This window comes from Drosophila ananassae, chromosome 2L, assembly GCF_017639315.1.
Source record: "Drosophila ananassae strain 14024-0371.13 chromosome 2L, ASM1763931v2, whole genome shotgun sequence".
NCBI classification, from domain to species: Eukaryota; Metazoa; Arthropoda; class Insecta; order Diptera; family Drosophilidae; genus Drosophila; species Drosophila ananassae.
This window is the reverse complement of record NC_057927.1, coordinates 17,961,406-17,984,151: the sequence shown is the minus strand read 5'-3', so window position 1 is coordinate 17,984,151 and position 22,746 is coordinate 17,961,406. Positions and strand designations below refer to the sequence as shown.

Genomic DNA, 22,746 nt, shown 5'->3' with positions numbered 1-22,746 from the left:
CCAGATACTGAATGAGCCGTTTTAATCCTGCCATTTACTTTGTGCCACAATGCTCGTTCATGTTTAATGTCGTTTCATTTCGTATTTGACTCGAAGCTGTTTTTTTGTTTTTTTTTTCCTGATATTTCGGTGTCCTGTTGTTGCTTTCGGTCTCGTTTTCATTTTGGATTGTTTTGTTTGTTTGCATTGAGCTCTCATGCTGTGCTATGAGATTCCAGGTTTTGCTTTATTTGATAATTGCTTTTTGAGGTTTCTAGGAAGAGTATTGCGGCAGAACTCCTGCAAAGCAAAATGTATCATTTTCTAAGTGGTCTATAATTGGTAGCGATTTGTTTTTTCCATTCAATTGAAAGGACTAGGTAAAAAAACAACAATAAATCAAAGTAATAAGATTACTTGCATAAATTACAATAATGAGTTTAGAGATTATAATTTTAAGTCATTATAAGCAGTAACAAAGATAACGAGTTAACAAATAGACTAACTGATATTAAACGTATTTAATATATATACTATTATTTACCATAGATGTAAAAAGGATAAACGTCTGACTGTTTATATAAAAATCATACTTGAAACCTTTTATAATAAAATAAAAAAAGTGTTAACTAATTCTCTCGCGGAAAAAATGTTCGTCCATTTGAAAACTATTGTAATAACTCTTTTAAGTGCCATTGGAATTTAAATTTTTTTCCACGGAAAGAGTTTGAGGACAGTGTGGTATTTCAACGCAAAATATTCATTACTCTAAATGTGCATAATTTATATTGATGTGAATTTAAACGCTTCAATTACTTTATTTTTTGTTTTGAGTTTGGCCTCCTGCTAATAACATTACGTGACCGCAGTGCCACCCACCTAACAATGAATTCAATTTTTAAATAAATTTAACTCATTCATTGTGATGGAAACAACTGCTGGGCACAGCTTGTTAATGAATTTTGAAATGTAAATCAGCATATATTTCCATTCAACTCCAATAACCTGTGGACGTCCAGAGAAACCCTTGAAAGCCATTAAATCAACGTATTGTGCCATTATTAAATTGAATCAATTTTATGGATTCTTGTTTTTTTTTTTAAATTTTTATACATTTTTTTTAAATTTTCATGGTAAATTTTTTACTTACTGATGTGAGGTTGGAAATTAAATTAAGTATGATACCGCCGCTGATGAAGTGAACTGACGTGACGCTTGATTACCTCGCTTGCGGCATAATTAGTCAGTTTAACCGCCAAAAAATGTCCCTGGCTCGAAATTAGTCCAAACGTTTGTTAATTAGCAAACGCAAACTAGGAAATGGGCATGTGTGCTTTTGTGTGACATAAATCGAACTGAATGGCAGCGCGAAGAGGCGGGGAGAAGGCAGAGGATCCAATCCTGACATGCACATGTCCAAAATGCACAACTCGACAAAGTCAGTCCTGTCCCCTCATTTCGCATCCCTTGCCTACGTAGGTGTGGAAATGTGTCGAAGTCTGCCATGTTGCAATACGACAAAATTGGGTCGCATTTCAAAAAATTTTTGGACTCTTGTGCAGTCCAGATGCCACGCAAACAAGTGTTGTCAGCATTTTTCAAATGCAGTTAAATAAAATATTTGGCACGCAAATATGGTTCTGAACAACGAAAATTACTCTCTTGAACTTTATGACAATTTATTTACAATTTTTTCCAACATCGTCTAGGAAAACAGAATACGGAATACCGTCCTTTTCTTCGGTTAATAGTGCTTTTCAAAAGAAACAGCTAAAAACAAAAACGGCTAGAAAGCCAAAAACACAGAACCTCGTACATTGAGGTGGAAAGTGGAAAACTTGCATATTTCCCGGCAAATCTCTGGGAGTCGGTTTGTGCGATTGTCTCTGTGTGACTTTGCGTTGACATTTCAACTTTGCCCCGACCAGGCTAATGCAATGAAAACTTGCAGTTTGTGTAAGTTCTAGACACTTTTTCGTCGTTCTGCGCCTCTTTCTCGATGCTGTCTTAAAGTCGAGACAGACCAGATGAAGCTGAAATTCGAATTAGGCAAAACCCAGTACAGAAATCGAGCTGCGAAATGAAGTCCAACTGCAGGACTTAGTCCGAACCAGTCGGCAATAAATGTCATGCCGTTGGCCTTTTGCAATCAACATTTATGCTGCCTTCAAAGAGGCAGTCACCGCAATAATAAAGCCCTATTTTGCTACAGGCGCAGCTAGTGAAGTGTCAAAGGAGGACAGTGGAACTGGTTTAATCTGTATTTTTATTTCGATAGAAGGAACTCGTTGCCTACTTAAAAGGGCTGTTAAGTCTTTAAATTTATGTATGAGGCAGCACTTTGAACGTACTCCTCAATGAAAAATAGGAAGCTTTAATATGTTAGCTTTAATATACTTTGTATACATAGAAGCAATCCCAGTGCATTAAAGAAGTCCGATAAACTCAACTTAAAGGGCTGCCAAGCCAGAGTTTATTGAATCTGCTGGAAAACCAAGTTTCTAAAGACCAAAATAGCCGGGCATCGGGTCGCGTCTTCTTGCCGCGTGCGCATTGTAAAAGTTTTTCCCTTGATTTTTTTCGGGGTGTTTCACCATTTTTATTTGAGTTTTCACTTACCTGGCGCTTAAGTGTTTCTTCTACCAGGCCATTTGCCATTTGTTTCGGCGCAACATTCCCCGTCGATGTGAAAAGTTTGTGCCGAAGCCAAGGGAAAGCAGCTTGTGCGGGCTACTTTTATGATTATTGCTTTCCTGCCAGCTCAACCTTGGCGAGGAAGTGTATATATTGTATCTCGTATCTGTGCTCGACGGGCCTACGAATACGCCTATGCCAATGGCATACTTAAGCCTTAATGTTAATTTTAAGCAGTTTGGCCATAAGCTTTTGATTTAAAGCAGCCACAAGGCCGGTTAAGCTCCTTTCTGCCTCCCGGATTCTTGGCGTGCTGCCATGCCACACAGTACACACCAGACATGGACGTGGACATGGAGATGGGGTGGCGTTGCATCTGCCACTGCCTCCCCATAGCATGTGCAGCTGTTGCCGATGCCGGTGGAGAAGTGCACTTCACTTTGTCTAATTGTAAAATAAATAAATGAGATAAAAACGCAAAGTGGCAGGGGCGTGTAAAAAATGTAAAAGGAAATGAAAAATTGCGCTCGACTTGGTTCGCCCCAAGAGCCACGCACAGTTGCGGTTACACCGAGGTAAACAATACAAGCTTTGGTTGTGTGATTACAATATTATATTTCCTACGGCTGGGTTACAATACTAAGAGCTATGAATTGGGCGGGATGCATTAAGCATTTCCTTAACTAATCAGTGTACTAAAGATTTTGAGGTGACGCAGTGGCCAATTTTAGAAAATTGTTACAAAAGTACATAGGTTTTGTTGTAGCCAAACACGTTGATTTGTAGACCTAAATCTATTGAATTTTTTTTCTTGGGTTTCCTAAAAACTGATCTAAATTATGCCTTTTAAATCGTTCTAGCATCCTCGTAAAAAGTTATAAATTTCCAACAATGGAAATTTACTCCATATAATATTACAGTTACTCTTACTCCCTCAACTCCCACTCCCAGGTGTCATGTTTCTTCTAGTTCTTGTACTTCCAGTTCTACTTCTCGCTTCCTCTACATCTTGGTCTTCCTACTCCTATTACTTTTCGGTCTTCTACTTTTAGGTCTTCTATGTCTTCTACTTCTTTTAGATCTTCTATGTATTCTACTTCTTTTGGGTCTTCTACTTCTTTTAGGTCTTTTATGTCTTCTACCTGTTTTTTTTTAGCTTTAGTTTTAATTCTTCATAATCTTCTAATTCTTCTTCAAAATAGGGGAGATGGGGCGATCATATGACCCCATGTCCTCATCGGTCTGGGTTGCCGCATTCGACTGAAAGTTATCAACAATAATGCACATTCGTCTGAGACGCAAATTCATGAGATCCTCGTCACGGGGCACCACCATATCCAATTCATCGATTTCGCTGTCCTCACTCTTCTTCCAAAATCCCATGTTGTACACATTGCTTATCTTGGAATTGGAGTCGTTGATGATTCTAATACTACGGGGACGGGCCTCCATCTCTACGTCGTTCTCACCAACGTCTTGGGTAAAGCACTGCTGATCCCTAGTCTTCGTCTCGGCGACCGGCTTCTTTGAATAACTCATTTTATTAGTTTTTAGAAAACGTAAATCAAAATTGCTTTAGATCAAAATATATATTCGTATAAAATATTTTGGGAAAAATATGCTTTAGAAATAACGAACTAAGCGTGTTTCCTGCTCGACGATTCGTTAATAACTGAATATTTGCTTCAGTCTCTGAACAATGTTGATATTTTTGGAGAGAACTTTATTTTCATAGCCTACTTGATTAAAGAAAAATGAATTGAAAAAATGTTTTTCTTTCGTTTCTTCTTAGAATTATACATTTTATTCTTTGTGTAACTTCCTTGCAACTGCTAAGACTCATGAGCCCGGCAAGTGGAGCTCCATGGAGAGGGCTGTCGAAAATAATAAATCAAAGTGACACATTGAAAATGCAAGGACCCTGCACCAAGACCATACTCTTGTGTCCTGCGTTCTCTATCCTTTTTCTCGCAGTTTTCCCCACCTGGCTGGGAAGACAAAGCGAGCGAAGCTTTCAATTTCAACGCTCCAGAACGCCAAGACTGACGTTTGACAGACACAGGACTCAAGACGACTGCCTGTCTGGCTGGTTGGAAGACTAGAGGACTCTCTGGTTGGCTGGTGGGAGACCCAACAAGAAGTGCAGCTAACACAAAGGGATGGGATGCAGATACTTTCCCGGAGTCCTGACAACAACCCTTCCGTCATTGTCAGCCGACGGATGAAGGGACAGCAAGGCGGAGTTCTTTAAGTACTTTGCGGATAGAATAGCTTGCTGTCGCAATTTAGATAAATTTTAATTTTAATAAAGTGTTTGCTCTGCACTCCTCGCCCACTCGAGCAGCTCCTCTCACGGCATTATGAATTAATTATCGCAGCAGTCGTTCGCGGGCTTTGGTTGCGGCACTTTGGATTTTGGACGTCGTGGTAGTCTCGGTGGTTCCGGTGGCACGGCGTCGTAGAGCTCACCCACTTGCCGGATGGTTCCACAGTCCATCCCCATCTCGAGGGCCTCCACGATGATCTTGTGACAGACTTCCCCGGGGTACCCCGTCTTTATGGTCACGAAAGTGGCAAGCTGCCGCAAGGAAGTGGCCCTGGAGGATTCCCTCAATCCCGCAATCACAAGGTCATAGGGTGAGTTAATTGTGCGATCGTAGTAAACAAGGGCCATTTCTGTTTATGATTTGAATTTAACACATTTGTTTTTAAATCGGATGAAGTATAATACCATAAATACTTACACTAACGGTTGAAGATACTTATTTTCCGTACTTACTTAATCTATTTTAAGTATATTTTTTTTTTAAATAAGGAATTTCTTCTTCTATTGGAGAGTTATGTTCTCATAAAATCCCCAGGGTCACCTTCGCAGCGTGCCGATGGGAATCTTTTGGGAAATGGAATCACAAGTCACACGAAGCGTTAAGTTGCTAAACAGGATTCTCATTTTTTCGCCTAGCAGCAACAGCTTTTAACCCCTTGGTGACTGTATCCTGCGTCATTTTTTTGCACATATTGGTTTTATACCCCTCCTCTCCACACGTTGTCTGTCAAATTAATGCCGCAGTTTATGCGCCCCGTGGCGCCTTCGGATTTTTTGGCTCACATTTTTGACTCACGATGAAAATGAAATTAAAGCCGGTGGCTGTAGTTGAGCTTAACTGGCTACAAGCTGGCGATTTACTGACTCAATAATACATCGGTGGCGAATGCCAAAAAGTTCAAAAGGCGGCCAAAACTTTTGCATTTCTTTCTTCCCCTCGGCGACGAACAATTTGAATGAAACGCGCAAATTGAATAAAAGGCCATTGCCACAGTTCAAGCTGAAAAACTGCTGGCTGTGATAAAATCATCAGCTTCCATTCTTATTCCCTGATTTTCCTTTTTTCACTCTAGAAGTTTTTTATGGTCCAGTCTGTGGACGGAGAGGATACTGGAAATAAATTTTTATTGCACGAACGAATTCAATAAAATGAGGCGAGCAAGAAGAATAGAATAAGACATGATCTCGGAGAACCTTTTGAAACTTTTAATTAAATAATATTTCACTTATAGAGGTACCATTAAATGTATAATTAATATTGAAAAATCATATTCAATGTGTTTATTACATTAGCTTAAATCCAAAATGGTCAGAAAACCTCTATTGTTACTTCCCAGCAATTATCCAATCAGCCACGTATGATTTCCATTTGCATAACCCGGCTCAGCCAGAAATATATGTACATATCGATATGCTGCGGCATACATGAATTAAATGCAATTTATGCAAATTCCTGCCTTCATTTGCACTAAGCTTAAAATAGGAAACTGCAGCGGCAGAGGCAGGAGCAGGAGCAGATCACTAAAAAGGGGCGTGGTCACAGTTGGCATTACATTAAATCAAATTTGAATGCATCGAGCAAGCTGTGTATTTCGCAAACAAAAAGATAGATACGTGTGTGGGGGCAGTGTGTGGGTTGGTGTGTGAATTGAATTTAATTTTATGCATTTGCTGTATCAACGCATAAATTATGATAAAAGGCATAAAATATGTATGCCGGCGGAGAGTGAGTCAAAGCGGAAGTCCAAGTAAATTAAGTTGATGGCCAGGAAGAGTGCGGAAAACGGAAATGGGAGAAATCGAATGGAATGGCAGTTTAGATACCATACCCTACCCTACATACTTTCATATTCACTGAATTTATGCACGAACAATGTCAAAGATCAGCTCGACACAGATGCTCACTGAATTAGCCAGGGCAAATATTTATGGGCATCTGAAAGGCAAAAAGGTACGTCGCGTTCAGCCCGACCCGGCCCGTTTACGTAAATGTTTGCCAGCCACCTGTTCGCAGTTGTCATTCCCTGGATGCGAATGCAGCAAAAAAAGTGGTAGATTGTAGCAAAAAGCAGCTAATCCGACTGAGCGCCAATTTGGGACACATGTAGACAGTTTCTGCAGTTGCTGGTTCCACTTTGCACTTACCGCTCCCCGTTCACCTTTGAAACTCATTTGGCGCAAAGCTGACAAGTCCCGGGCAGATAGTTATCCGGGCGGATAGTCGTCCGTTCAATTAGCAGACGGTCACAGGGCATTCCTCTAAGCGTCTGTCTTTTATTAATATGTCCTCGTCGAGTTGTCCTAAACCGAAATAGAGCAAGTAAAGGGTTTTGAATCGCTATAACCGACTATGAGATACCTGCTACAAAACAATGGTAAAATCAAACACGGCATAACAATATTAAGTTTAAGTTAATATTATTTGATTCTAAAGGATTGTAATAAGTATTTCTAGTTACATCCTATTAACAGGGAATACAAAATTAAGTCCACCATAACAAATCATGGAAGTAAAAGCTTTGTGACAAGCGAGATGCAAACTAATTGAAAACACTTCAAAGGACATCAATATCAAAAGCATAGACATTGACAAGAAAAGAGATACCAATGGAGAGTCAACCCGTCTTTCAACCATCTGACAAACGTCAAACGAACAAAGCGAAAAATTGTCTACTGTCCGCAGAATGTTGAAAAAAAAAGGCAAGAACAAATTTCGCCTAGGAACAAGCAGCAGAAAAATGCACAGACACAATCAAATCAGAGCTATGCCAAAATTAAAAATATTTCCACACAGCAGGTCATTCATTCGTGCAGCTTTCGGACTCGTCCTTGTAATCTAAAATATATATATTTAAACCCGTCAGTTTGAGGAAGAAATTCGGCAGTCGTTCTCGAATGAGTTGGACGATATGGAGGAGGACTTGTAGTTTCAATTTCAGGTGCTGGCCCTATGCAACAATAAGTGGATAAAATCCTTTTCATTTTCCCACAGTGTGTCCGGCTTGCTACAAAATCAATTTACAACGGAAGCTTACTTACATAACCCCCGGAGACACATAATCCTGTTTATTCGAGTGTGTGTAGATGATTTTGCTGGTGGTCCAATCGCCACTGCTGCATATTGGAACTGTCTTTTCGGACTGGGTCTGTGTTTTCCTTGGGCATTTCGTAAAATATCACAGGTAACTGTCGCTGCCCCTGTCTCTGGACAATTTTAGCTCATCCTTTCATTCAACTTTGCCGTTTCTGTGGTCGGAACTTTTGCATATCGGTCACATTGTCCTTCAGGGCAGCACGTGTCCGCCCCTACATTCCCCATCGTTATACAGGGCTCCTTGTAAATATAAAGCCTTCTACATACTGTCATTGTACTGTGTGTGTGCGTAAAGGCTTCGATTGCACTTTATAATACGGTTATGCCTGCCAGCATTTATTTGCCTTAGTTAGATTCTGTTTGTTGTGAAAATTTCATAAATATTTAGTTTCTGTCAGCTGCAGCTTCACTTATTGTTTATTCTCTTGCTACCTAAGTGAATAACAAAAAGTCGTATTTGACCATTTAAAATAGTGTATATGCGATGAAAGCAAAAGATTTAACTGGGCATTACGGCACATAATTACGATGCCCTGGTGGCCAACATTGCGTATACGCAATGTGAAGCAATTCAATTGAGAATTGATATAATGAGAACAGAATAGGCTTATGATTTAAGATTTTGAAGAAAGAAGGCTTACTGGAAGCCTAAAACTCATATAATTAATTCAGTAACTCAAATTGCAGTTACTCAAAGCCAAGCTGTTAAAAGCTTTAGATAAATTAAATAAATATTAAATATGCCACTAGCTTAAATGGAAAATCAATGCCTTGCACAAAAACATCAAATTTTAATGAATCAAAATCGGTCAAAACGTTAATCTCGTGCAAGTGGGGTTGAGAAAAAGCATTTTCAAATACAAACAGCAGAAGAAGTAACTTTGGTTTGAGTTTTAGTGTAAGCCGAAGCTCACAAGTTGCCGGGAAGTTCTGAATATTCAGAATGATTACAGTCTGAACTGGAGTAGATTAAAGACACCCAAAAGGCACTCAAAGTCAACTCTGGGGCTGGAAGATTGAGTGAGTGAATAAAGTCGGATGGCCACTTCACAACTTTTTAAAGTTTTTAAGCAACAATGAGATCCTTGTGCTGCTGCATCTCCTCTTCAACAAAGTCTGTACTTTTGCTGCACCTTTTATCCTGACGGAGCAGTCAAAGTTGCCTGGTAACATTGCGCCAATTCAATTGATTTGACTTTCGAGTGCAATGCGTTTTTAAGCGCTGCGCAAACAAAACTAATGCACTGTGTGCCCTGAAAGGATGCCAAGCTGACCCCTTTACTCAAAAATTATTCGGAAAGCTCGCCCTTTAATTAAAGTGATTGATTTACAGAGGTTTGGCCATTTTTTCGATTAGAAATTTATATATTTTGGTTGATTTTTTCAGCCTGTCGATGAGATAAATTTAAAGATCTGCTTCGCTTTTTGTTGAGCAATACGGTCCAAGAGGAAGTCAATAATTTATTAGCCTCTGTTTTTCGTAACGCATTTTTTATTGGCATTTTCAGTTTGCGTAACAAGTTTTGGCTAATTTATTACACCCCATGGCTCGTAAATTGTTAGGGAGGCGAGGACCACTCTCGCATCCGCTCTTCGGGAATCCTTGTTTCATGTCCGTCTACCATTTTCCGAGCAATGAGCGTGTTAATGCCAAAATTTATGCTCAACAAACAACTCACGAATTTCATTTATTTTCGAAAGTCGACAGGAGTCTTTTCAACTGCTCGGGTGGCTGCATATTCCCGACTAATTAGCTTCAATTGTCGCTGTCATAAAGCGCATCCTCCCGGGACACTTAAGTGCCCAATTTGCAAATAAGTCAGTTGGCCTGGCAGGTGCTCAGCACTCCTTGGTCTAACCTCTGCATCATTTTCTTAGCTCATTGGCAAATTAATTAGCTGTCAATTTGCTGAAAAGTTTACTACACTTTCGCCGGTTGGGCAGCAGTGGTTGGGCGGTCGGTTACCCAAGTTTAATTGCGTTTTTGTGCTTGAAGTGTTGGGACCGCCGGGTCTCATTATGACCAACTTTGAGGAGTTTTATTTGAACTGACAATAAGTGGGCGCAAGAAAAGGTGTGCGTTTATTTTCAGGCTCGGGATCGGGATCCCTTAGATGCCACATGAATCAAACCGTTAAACTAACAAGACCCGAAAACACACGCCACCAAGCAACCCAAGACATTTGCTAACGAGAACCCGAGAAAAGCGATGCCACCGTCGGCATTCGAGTTTATTGAAGCGTTATGAAATCTTGAAAGGCGGAAAATGTTATTTGTCTTCCCAGCAGCCAAAACAACAAAAGCAACGTTGACAACAACCAAGAACATAAACGACACGCTGTTTGAGGCAAGGTGTTGGGTTTTACAAATCGGTGCGATGTGGGAATAAGCATCTGTCTTCGACCAGGTAACATTGCCACACCACTGGGCATTGTGATATATCCAAGGGACTGGAGCAGCAATAAAATGCCAGGGCGAAAATAAATGGAATCACAAATATTCCGGAGCATGCTTAGGATGAATGTGGAAATATCTTATTTGACAGCTTAGGTTAACAGAATATAAAATATTTTTACGTAATAAGTAAGCCAATTGCCTAATTTATTTTGACTTCATGTTGATTCTAAGATTATTCTCTCAAATTATCATTTAATATATTATAAATATATATATCACTTTTAAAGGTGAAACCAAGATATTCGACATTGTAGTAGATTCCGAGAAAAGAATCGATAAAAGTAGAAGCTTGGAAAAGCATCTGAAAAATGAGAAAGCAAGCTAAAAAAATGCTACTCAATATTTAAAGAATATGTTCAAAGGAAAGGATAAGCAATATTTTTTTACATAGGTTATATACATGCATATAAGTTCGTTTAAAATAAAATATATTCTGTCTGTTTTTTTTTCAATTAAACTTGGACCTGGCGACACGTACCATCTTCACCTAGAAACTGAACCTGTTTAAGTGATGTTGCCGACATAAATATGCACATACTAATGGCTCCTTTTGTTTGGCCCATAAACGTATTTACGACACGTGCTAACTTTGATTGTCTTTTGCTGCAGAAACACACCCAGATGAGTGCGAGTATAGGTACGTTTATATAGATTCTGTCAATGCTGACTGGCAACTATCTCACGTTTTCTTCCCGGCGATAAATCAGACGTCCTTGCAGTCCGACTACCATGGTCTTCTCTGCCTTTTCTAGGCAACTTAAGTAACGCAATCAGCGTGAGTGCTTTTTCCAATTTTCTTCGGGACGCCGTAGTTGCCATTACCTTACTTCGTTCTCTTTTTCGATTTCTCTCGTTTTGTTTGAGCAACAGAATTGCATTTAAATAGAATACAAATCCGATTCATTGGCCAGCTAAAAGCAATTGAGCTATTTAATTTGTCTGCAAATTGTACGAATTAGTTTTCGCCGAAATGGAGTTGCAACAATGCTATTGAATGTTCATAATTGAAGTGATTTCAATCTTTATAAGGACTAAGGCGCTTTTATAATATTCCCAGGGCGAATATCTAATTATATTTAAGCATTTTGACTTTAAATAAAAAACTTGAAGACATTTCTATTGCACTTAAGGTTCAGTAACAGTGATGCACAATTGCCGTTGAATAAATAATGACAACGAATTTTCGCAGACTTGCAGCGCCACTGCCACTTCCTCTTTTTGGCGACTGCATCCGCTGCAAAAACGCAAGTGTGCATTTCCGTTTCTTGCTTATTGCTAAAAGCATATCACTCCTCGATTGACAATAAGAAATGAAATTTGCTGACAGCACTTGCACACAAACCCTGAAAAGCGGAGCTCGAAGAAGGGAGCGGCACAAAGGTCCTCCGTTTGCAGTGCCATCAAAAATGTATGAATTTGTTGATTTGACGGAAGCAAATATTTGGCAAGCGGATGTGTGTGTGTTGTACTCTATAATAAAGTGTCGTCCTCGCACAGCCCCAAGGAATATGTGGAAAATGTATTTCATAGAAGAGGCAAACATTTTGGATGCATAAACCAATCGCCTACCACCCATGACCCATGCATCCAACCTCCCATGCAATTAGTTTGCGCTGCCAGCAAAATGCTTCGACATCAATATCCAAATATCTAAGTACAAGCAGACGAAATCATCATCGTTGCCGCTGGCAGTAGCCATAAGATATATATCTATAGATATTCACATGCATAGTTGGATGATTTTGCCATTTTCGTAACAAATTGCAATTTTGGGGCGAAGCGCGTGCCCAATCTTTAATGTGGCATATTCCAATCGAACATTAAACCCATATGTTCAGCAGCTGACAAAACGAAAATTTCGAGGGATCGAAACGAGCATCAGACTATCACAGACGTTGGTTGCTGTGAAAGATTGGGCCGTTTCAGTTTTATGCGATGGTGACGCCGATGCATTCGCCTAATGAGGCTAATGTAGAGTCATGTTTGTGCGGCGGAAAGTGCATCCTTATTGAAGGAGACGTAAAGGAAGCGAGGGTATACTGAAATGTGTAAAAAAAATAAATTTTAAAATGAATGGGAAATTATTATAGGATCGGAAAGGCCTAAACAAATAATGCCTTCACTTTTACATTTAATACGTTTTTAAGTTCTATCATAATATTTGCACAGGATTTAAGTATCGGTATCTTATAGTCTCTATTCTACGCTAGGGTAATGCTTGCAACTCTTGAATTTGTATGTGTCTGCGGCACGCATGCAGACACTCTAAAAATGGCTGCTGCATGCTGCTCAACTAAGCATATCGACGTCAATAAATCATCCAATAATGCGCTGATGCTGATGCAGTGCTGGGCGCAAATGGCGCTGGAAGCTCCCCCCTTCGCCGTCTGCGGTCTGTGAACTGAGATGCTGGAATGGAGGATGCTGGGATGCTATGTTGCTGGGACCATGTCTTTAGCCATTTCCGTAGTTACGTACGAGATTCTCCGGGCCCGCACTGAGTGCTTTTTAACTTGATGCCATGATGCTACAGAGAGCTGCTAAGGCTGATGCGACTGGTTTGCTTTGCAGCACTCATGTTTGCAGATTGTCAGCATAAAATGCGAGAGGGCAGAGCATTCCACAGATTGAATTTTATTCGGATGCGGTTATTGCAGCCATTACGAGTGCCCTGTACTCCGTACCCTACAAATTTCTCGGCGGGGTCAAGTGGATGCATCAATTTACTGGATAGAGCTTATGTGCTGCCACTGCAAAGTGCCTGCCATTTGTTTGGATGAATTTCGCTTGGCGTCAATGTTGTTTAGTCCCCACCCACCAGAGCCACCAAACCAACAAACCACCATCCCAGCCACCATGCAGCAAAGTTCATTAAGTTTCATTTGTTTTTTCTCTGATGGGCGGGTTGAGCAAACTCCCAGCTACTTAACAACTAGCGAGTATCTTGTGGAGGCCGAAGCAGTGCCGGGGCTGTGGCAGCTAATCATTTTATCGTTAACGCCCCGTTGCATCGACTTGGCCCCCTTGATGTAGTCGTGTGAAAAATAGTTTCGCTTTGCCAACCCGACTGACAATCTTCGCAGATTTGATGTCATTGCGTTGGCCGTTGCCGGCACCATTAATGTGATTTTAATGCGCTGATTTGATTGAGGCCAATTGACAGTTTGCTCGCGCACTCTGACATCCTGTTTCCTGGCAAGCAATTCTCCTGGAAAAACTTGCAGAAAGGCAATAAAATATACTCGCAGCCTTAACTCAATCAGCCTTAACCCAATATATAAATTGGAAAGCTGGATTTTGATTTTTGGGATGAAATTTTTATATTTACAATTATAATCTATAAATTTATCCCTAATTTATAGTTATTGAATAACGGTTGCTTAATAATGAAATATTGTTTGAATTTAAACGTATATTTCCCTATAGATGGATACATTTTACTTTTTCTACACCTAATCATGGCATTATGCGTATATTTTCCACTTGCATGCGCATCCCCAACACCTAGAGAGCCCTGCATCCAATTACCTCAAACCACCTTGCCAGGTGAGCTGGACGTTTAATTAGTCTAATTAAAGCCTGACAACGGACGTTGCATTAATAAGCTGCAGAATGCAGGTGAGTTGTACCACATTGACCTGCAAATCTCCAGCAAATCTCAGCTTAGTGCACACAGGACATTTATGCAAATCAAGGCAATGTCTCGGGCAGCTTCAGCTTGAATGGCACGGTGTGGCTTTGGGCTGGGCTGGGCTCCTTTGATTTGCTCTCAGAAATTGTCAATTTGAAATTCTAGATAAAATTGAGAAATGTTGGGTGAATCATTTTTAAGCTTTGTGATGCAATTAACGCAATAATTGTACCCCAAAAGAATTTGCATTTGCACTCCAGATTTTTTGCAAGCACCAGCTTTGTAAATTGAGTGCCTAAGTAATTGCCATACATATTTTATGCATATTATTAGCATGCATGGGCAATGAGTGCGCTTCAAAGTCAAGGATAACACGGCCAGAAGGCGGAGTTCGCCTCTGCAGCTGCAATGTCTTTGTATATTGTGTACAAAGACTTTTTAAAATATTGCGACTCGTTTTCAATTTCTTAGAATTTGCATTTCTGCCTTTGAGGACACTTTTTCTCCTTCTGCTTGCTTCGGTACTTTCCTTCGGTTGTCGCTGTATATTGACATGGGACTGTGTCCGTCCGGCTGTCCAGCCGTCCAACTCTCCGGTCCACTCGTCCGGCGGAGAGTAAGTAGCCCCAGTCCTGGGTCGGCTGTGAATTTCCGTTTCCGGTGGCAGACGACATGCTTTGCAGCAGCACTCAAGCTTAAAAAGTGCCTTTCAACTTATTTTCCTGGTTCCATTGCGCCATCTTCCTATTATAGACTCTTTGCCATCCACGGTATCTCTCTGCAAACGAGTGTCCCCTTTGTTTCGTATTTTTTTCTGATTAGATTTTTATTCTCATGAATTTTCATTTCCGTTGTTGAATTTTTTATACGAACATAGTTGAATTGCCAACGACTAGTGATGAAAAAAAGCAAAAAACATTGAGAAAACAACACAACAAAAAACGAATAAAAATGGTCCAATGTATTAGTATCTGTATCGGGAATATTTGTATCTTCTGCTGCGTACTATTATCCGCTCGCTTTATTCCCAGGCGTGTGCCTTAATGTACATTTCAAATTACCCGGCAGTAGCTGACCTGATTACAAAGCCTCTCCATTGGCAGGAACCTTTCCCTTCCTCGCCCACAAAGCCTCCAATCACTTAGCCGTAACCATCTATTAATTAAGCTCTTTAATTAAACAGCCGGGTTTTTCTCCTGCACAAGTTTCCTATAATTATTTTGTGGCAAATATTGTAATAATATTGATTACAGGGATGTGATAGTCGGAGGTGTAAAGGGCTTGGGATGGCTTGACATTCAGGCGCAGCATGTTTATTGAACCGAAATTAATAAGGGACTTTAAAGGGCAAGGTAAAAGCATAGTTTGCTATTCACAAATTTAAGCTAAAAGGAAAAGAAGTGAGTATGCGCACCAAAAAACCCGCCAACCACTTATTAATAGATATAAAAGAAGCTGTGTTGTAGGCAATGATTTTTTTAATTAATAAAGAGCTTTAGTTTGCTTACAGAATACTCTTCCCCAGAAAATCTTTTCATTTTAATGTCATTTTCATTTATTGTCATCCCTTTGGCTTTAATATGCTTAAGGGCACAACATTTTTTCATAATAATTGGGTGATGGGCTTTTGAAATAATGAAAAAAATAATCGAATAAAAAAAAGAGTTTAAATATTATAAAAGAAAAAATGTCTTGGTGAGTAGCCATCACCATTCGGAAACAGAGTTGGGGTACGGTCATAAATGTTTTCAATTTAAATGTTCTCCTATACACTCAATTGGCTTTATTTCCAGCTGAATCGATTTCAATGTGCCCCAGGCAATTGCAACGACTCTCAGATGCGACATCATCAATGGCAATCGCATGCAAGACGAATCCACATGGAACTGGAAACCGATCAGAACTGAATGAACAAAAACAATGGCCAAAGCACGACGGCAAAAAAACACAATCTGAAAGAAATTACCAATTCTAAGTTTAGGGGGTTATTGAGGTTTCCCATCGTTTGCATTTTCAACCACGCTGGCACGTGTGAAACAGTTTAATTCCATTGAACGCTTAACTGACGACTACTAAGCGACAGGGAGAAAGGCTTTTGTGTTAAATAGTTGAACGGTGCCAGGAATTATAATGAATCCAACGCCGCACATGTTGCACACAGATAAACCTGTGATAATTCAAATAATCATGGAGCTGGTCTTGCCACACTGCAGCATCCGGCAGTAGCAGTCGCATTCGCATTCGTATCCGCATCCGCCAGCCAACCAGTCAGACTGGCAATGCAAAAGCACTTTATTTAAGTGAGTCCCACATGAATTGCACTTGGCTGGGCGTCCCTCTATCCGCTGAATACATTCGGATATATGTATGTATGTACATATATCTACTCATGACAGTCTGTTTGCCTGGCCGTCTGTCTCCCTGACTGTTTGTATTTGTAACACTTCTTTGCATTTTTTATGCACTGTCTTTATAAAGCATGAACACACAAACCTTCCACCCTTTGATGAAGGATGAAGCTTCCCCACATCCACATCCAGGGACAGAGCTGGCATCAAGTGCCTTTGGCAGCAGCTGTTTGGCATTACTGTGGCGGCGGTTGTGGCGGTGACTGTGGCTTTGGCTTCTGATTCCCATCCCGATTCCCATGCTGTTAAAGCTCCACTCCGGCGATCCACGCTTGCTCATTATGTTCAGTTTGCTTTGCATTGCCGACTCTTTACTCCTTGCCCTGCCACAAATCCTTTTACGTCTAAGGTCTGAGAAAATAAGCAGCAATAATATTTCCTGAAGAGTCCCATTAAATCCCATGAATACGGCTTAAACTATTATGTACCCAACATTTTTTCTTTAATTTGGAAAAGCAAGGATACATCAAATATATTTAAGTTTATGTTTATTTTATTAAGCAAGCCGTCGGACTTGTCACGTCGCCATGTATTTTCAATATCTTTCGGACATAAATCAACAGCAAGTCAACGGCAAAGTCAAAAACCAGGAAATACTCTACCATTTGGTATTAAAACAGTTGCAGCAATTTATGACAAGGCCTGCAATGGGTGTGCAACCAAAGTCCTTTACCTTTAGTAATTTGAGAATTTTAATTAAAGGCATGGCCAGCAGGAAGGACCAAGCTGCATTTCAATCTACGGGATTGGCGAGGCGGACGGAACTCTGAGGGGTCACAGCACAGCTGGGCGCCATGTGCAAATGCATCAAAGGACATTTGCATTTGCCCGGCATTTGTAGATAATGTCCTGCGTCCAGAAGGCCACCCAAACCGAACTATCTGTGACCCATACACTCGCCGAAATCAGTCCCTACCAAATGGTATCACTCGTTTTGTTATTTTTTACAAGGACCTTCAATTAAAAATAAATTTTGAGGCTTATAGAATGAAAAGAATCAAAAAATAACTAAAAGTTACCGAAAACTTCAATCAAGTTTTTTATTTCAGTGTAAAACCCGGTGAAAGACTGGTCAGGCCGTAGGGGTCGTTATTAAATGCAAGTGCATCAGGAGTGTGGCTGCCTAGTGTCCTGCTTTGTATGCCCAATACACTCTGAGAAAGGCAAGAACGGAAAATTAAATAACTCAATGCAAAATAAAATATTATTATCATAACTGATAGTCCGTTGAAAAGAATTCATTTCTGATGCATCAAGATGATATCCACAAATAAGTCATATGGTACAATGGATTCTACTTACTTTTAAGTGTAGCTTTTGTATGTCCTGTGTGAGTGTGTGTATTTGTGCGCTTCCTGTGTGCATTACAACTACATGAAAACAAGCGGGCTGCTTGTACTACTAACCTCTTGCAATTTTGGGTTTTGAATTTGCTTAAATTGCATTATTGTCGTTGTTGTTGGTGGTGCTGATGGTGGTGGCGCCCCAGGACCTGATTGCCTGCCATTGTGTTTGCCGCCCAAATTTATCCCTTCGCAATTTTGTGCTTATTTGTTGTAGACATGCCTGCCTTGCAGCTTTAACTAATTGAAATCGATTTTGGCCAAGTCGTAAGCTAGCCAAGCGAAAGGGCAGACAGAGGATTCAAAGTTTCCTCAACTAGAATCGAGAATCATGTCAGCGTTAAGCCTAAATACGACAACCCAGAGTGCCTGCCATGCGTGCGGTTGCAAAATCGATTTTTGGGCTTTTGCATTTGCTTGCAAAATGAAGCATTCGACGGGCCTAATAAAACTTGCATGTGCCTTAAGTGCACTTCAACTTTCAGCTGGTTGAACAAACTGTCTTCTTCCTCTTCACAGCTGCGGTCTGTATTTTCATGCTTAATTAGATGGCAATCGTAGCCACAAAGCGTAAGGGTCCCCGTTCTAGTTTCTGTTCCTGATTCAGTTTCGGTTTCAGTCCCAGCTCAGACCATAATTAATAGCAACAAAGCAAATCGGTAGAGCGTCAGAGCGGCAGAATAGCAGACTTGCACAATAAGAGCGGCAGGCAGGCAAACATGCAGCCAATTACCGTTTTGAGTACAACGAGGACGATGCCGGCTCTTGAAAATCCGTAGAGCCCCCGAACTTTGCCCTACCCCATGCTCCAAAATGTGCGGACTCCATAAACAGTTCGATACGTGAACTGCAAACTTTGCAAATGACTTCATGTTAATTAGTAAAACTTTTGCGCTTGACTGAGATTCAACATGTCCTGGCAATCAGTTGGCCGATTGTATATTGTTGCCCAATAAATATCTGTGGTTTGGGTCTGAACAGGCTTAAATTCTATTCAAGCATAAGTACATTGTTTTCAAAAGTTTCAGGGAAGCTGATTAGGAATCCAAGAAAAACAAAGTGAACTGAAAACATAACGAGGATAAATATTAATAATTGATGCTGGTCTGAGAAACATACATTTATTCGAATACATTTTTGATAAATCTAAATTGAAATTTAAGTTTCAAAGCTCAGAATGATTTTATTCGAATTTCCACTAAAAGCATAGTTTAAATTGTCGAGTGGCCCACGTTGCGTATACTCAACGGAAGGTGCATCACTCAAAAGTATCCATGTCTTACCTGCATATTTGCCTTCTAACTCTTTGATAATCCCATTACACTGTATTCCAAACTATGTGCCACAATGCCACGCATACAAATACAGGTCGGATGTTACCTTACTGACATGACTTGGAAAAAGTTGGCAACATTTGTGAAAATTGACAAAGTTTCAAGTCGGCAACAAACAGCTGGTAAACAGAGCTGCACCATGCCATGCATGTTTAATGTCTTTTCTAGTCTGTTTGTTTGTACACTGAAAAAGGGATATCATACTTTATATCCGGAATAAATTATGAGCTTAGGTGAAAGATACCATTGTTAATAAATAATGCAATTGCAATTAAAAAAACACCTTTACGGGTTTTTAATTTTTTATTATAATTTTTTTCTGTGTCTGAGTTTAGGCCTGCAATATGCGTGAGCAGGCATCTGTCAAAGGCATCTTGTGGTTGGGTTTACCTTGCGAAATTGCAGCCACATCGGGGCGACCATGGACAACTCCAACTTCCACTGATTGCCCAACCGGCGTGCCGCCCATCTACTTCCATATATGTATGTATATACAATCAATAGCTCCTTCTCCCGAACGGTGGCAGCTCAGTTTGTCTGGATGATGACCACTGGCTTGTGGTTAGACTGCACTGCATTTGATTGATTTGGTTTGCTCTCATTTGCTTGCATAAATATTTGCATAGCTCTGGACCGGATAAAATGGAAATTGACAGCGAAGTATAATGGACGGATAAAGCAGGTTGGGCGACCAAATAAGTGGAGCAATCCAGCCAAAAAGCAGGCTTTGGCTGGAATTGGGTAAATTTGGTTTTAATGAAATTACCACGATTTGATTTGTTTATTTTTACACTCTTTTATTTAATTAATTTACCGATATTTGGTTTTCGGTGTCTGCAGCATTTCATTCGTACACTCGCACATATTTGAGTTTAGGTGTATTTCATATATATATTTAATATATTTTACCTATGGTAGCCATACAATTTAATTGTTGATTATCTACTTTTAATTAAATTCCATAATTATTTTGGTTATTCAATAAATGCAGTAACAGATTTTTGTAAAATTTCTTTTTCACAAGTGAATGAAAATATGTCCTTAAAAACCAAATGACATCGATGAAATAAACATCATTTATGGGTGCTCCAAAAGTGTCAATCGAGTTATGTAGTTCATTAACCTGACATGTTTTTTACATCAAAGAGTACTCCAGAACAATTTAATTTATCACAACAAATGGAATTACATATGTATATGCAAATATGTATGCTTAAATGTGTATATATTATTTTGGTAGTATTACTAGCTAGCAGATACAGTTCAAGTCATCTCAGTACTCTTATCCGTTTCAATATCAATAGAAATTGCTTGCAACAGCAGTTATAATTAGTCTGTAAGATTTCTATAATTAGATATAGTCTTCAATTTGCTCGAGTGTGCGAGAACTTCGGTGCCTGATTTCAAACAAATTTTGAAAATTCAAACGTCTTTACGCAATGTTTATTTTATATGACACTTTTTTAAAAATAGACAAAGAGTTTTCCAACGAGTGATTCATTCGAGAAGTCTATAAAAATAATGAAATAAACAAATGCTAAACAGGTCCACAAGTTCTTGGTTAGAACCTTTGAATAATATTGCACCTCAACTTTTTAGGGTTTTAAAAGTATACATTTTTATAGACTCCAAGTATTATTTAGAGTGAGATGGTAAAAAATACGGTATAAACAGCTATTCAATTATTTACAAATTAGTTTATTTTGCCATTAGCAGTCGTGTTTTGTGCTAAATGCTTTTAAATGCCACAGTTTTTATGTCATCGTGTGTGTAGTTTGAGTGGGCCAAGTACAGTGAGAATTATTATACGTGTATCGTGTATTCTTGGCGTTCCTGTTCCTTCTTCTCGTGATACCTAGGGTTACCAGTTGCGGTTAGTATTTGCATTGGATCAAGTGCAATATCATGTTCAAGTTCGGGGTAGGTAGACGCTACAGGCATGCAACACAAGCTACAGTCAAGCACATTGGGCGGCAAGTTTGATTCAGATTCAGATACCTTACCTTGCCAACAGTGAGGTCAACTCTTCGCGATCCATCTTGGCCAGCTGAGCGTCCCCGGTGCTCTCCATTACCCGCTGCACCTCCAGGTCAAGTGCCCGCTGCTCCCGCTCGCAATCGCTCTGGTCGCCTAGTTCCCGTCCGTCGTGAAATCCTGCCGGTGGTCGGAATCCGCCGGAGAGCTCCGCCCCCGCCATAGCGGCTATGGAGGCGGCCAACGAGGCTGCGGTCTCGGCATCGACCTCACTGTCTACGCTAAAGATTTGGAATGGAGCCGTTTTGATTAATCAAGAAAATTAACAAGTAGTTTTTATGACACCTTAACTAGTACAACACCAAATGGAATCTCTATTTTTAATAAAAAATTTTCCATTTTGTATTTTTCTTTAAAAAATCCCAGTTGAATGCCATACCTCCTTTAACTATTTCTCTTTGATTGATTGATTTACTTTTTGTGGACAAATTTAATTTGGATTGTTTAGGGTTTAGGTACCTGAACTACCTGTTGCTACTACCAGGGCACTTTCTTCGCTCCAACGTTTGGTTGCTGGACTGCTGAGGCCCGCTTCCATGTTTTCGACTGCGTTGGCCTCCGCTCCGCTTCTCACCCGGGGCCCCGCCACCGCCTCCGCCGCCGCCTCCGCTCATGCCCATTCCCATTCCCATGCCCATTCCCAGGATGTGGCGTGGGGTGTTGTGTCGCCTCTCCGGACCCGGGGAGCCTTGATCGTTGTTGGACTCAGTACTTGAATCCGGCCGGAACATATCTAAAATATATTTAATAAACGAATAAAATAACAATGCCCATTACTTGTCATTTAATAAAAATATGATGTTATTATTGAAGATACTAATATTACGTATACGCACCTACAACCGCACGACCATCGCTGCTGCGCGATGACTTGCAGGGCACTCGATAGGTTGGCATGTTGGAGAACTCGGTACTAGGACTGATGCTCGTGTCCGACTCAGACTCAGCCACCACACCGCTGCATGTAGCGCTGTTCTTAACGCTCCTTCCCCCACTGGATTTCTTTGAATGGCCAGCTTGAGAGCCGGCAACAATGGTCATGGACTTGCTCAGCGTGGACTCATCTGAAGAATAAAATATAAATAATATCCCAACAGGTTCATAAAGCTATAAATAAAATTATTTTTGAAATAGAATTAAGAAATTATATACCTTCTGTGTTGTAGTAGCGCTGCTTGTGCCAACTGGATTTACTTTTCACATGCCCAAATCCGGAGCTAGGCAACAAGGGATAGGCGGTGGCATTCAGGTTGTCACCCTCCGGATGGCCAAATGTCTTGAACTGCATGGTGTAGTCAAGGGGCGTTTGAGCCGCCACAGCACGTGTAGGCGTTTTAGCAGGAGCTCCTGTCCGTCCGCCATTCACACTGAATGTGGCATACGGCGAAATTTCGTACATTTCTGTTCCAATGATACCAGAAATAAAAGAAACTTTTGGATAAGACTTTGTAATTCATTTCTCAGGAAAAAATAAACAGTGATTTAACAATTTGAAGGAAAATAATT

At 40.2% G+C, this 22,746-nt stretch overlaps 2 protein-coding genes across 5 annotated transcripts in view; both read right to left on the bottom strand.

Annotated features, from left to right (window-relative positions):
- Window positions 1-4,845: 4,845 nt before the first annotated feature.
- LOC6501380 lies at window positions 4,846-5,345 on the bottom strand. The gene has a single exon (XM_032449528.2). The coding sequence runs from the start codon at window positions 5,285-5,287 to the stop codon at window positions 4,979-4,981; it is 309 nt and encodes a 102-aa protein (XP_032305419.1). The 5' UTR covers window positions 5,288-5,345; the 3' UTR covers window positions 4,846-4,978.
- A 14,641-nt stretch (window positions 5,346-19,986) lies between these two features.
- Window positions 19,987-22,746, bottom strand: part of LOC6501379 (Down syndrome cell adhesion molecule-like protein Dscam2) — a 30,206-nt gene continuing 27,446 nt past the window's right edge. For 2 of the 4 annotated variants that reach the window (XM_001955080.4, XM_044714156.1), the window contains 5 exons: window positions 22,393-22,641; window positions 22,077-22,304; window positions 21,709-21,973; window positions 21,210-21,461; window positions 19,987-21,061 (listed from right to left, as the gene is read on the bottom strand). In XM_001955080.4, the coding sequence (XP_001955116.1) occupies window positions 21,010-21,061; window positions 21,210-21,461; window positions 21,709-21,973; window positions 22,077-22,304; window positions 22,393-22,641 (1,046 nt within the window). In that variant the 3' untranslated portion in view covers window positions 19,987-21,009. Of the gene's footprint in view, window positions 21,138-21,209; window positions 21,462-21,708; window positions 21,974-22,076; window positions 22,305-22,392; window positions 22,642-22,746 lie in introns of those variants that run through there. The other 2 variants (XM_014911529.3, XM_044714158.1) reach the window with 2 other exon arrangements.

Excerpts from the sequence above, each read along its gene's own strand:
- LOC6501380 (XM_032449528.2), bottom strand. The coding sequence starts at position 5,287 with ATGGCCCTTGTTTACTACGATCGCACAATTAACTCACCCTATGACCTT.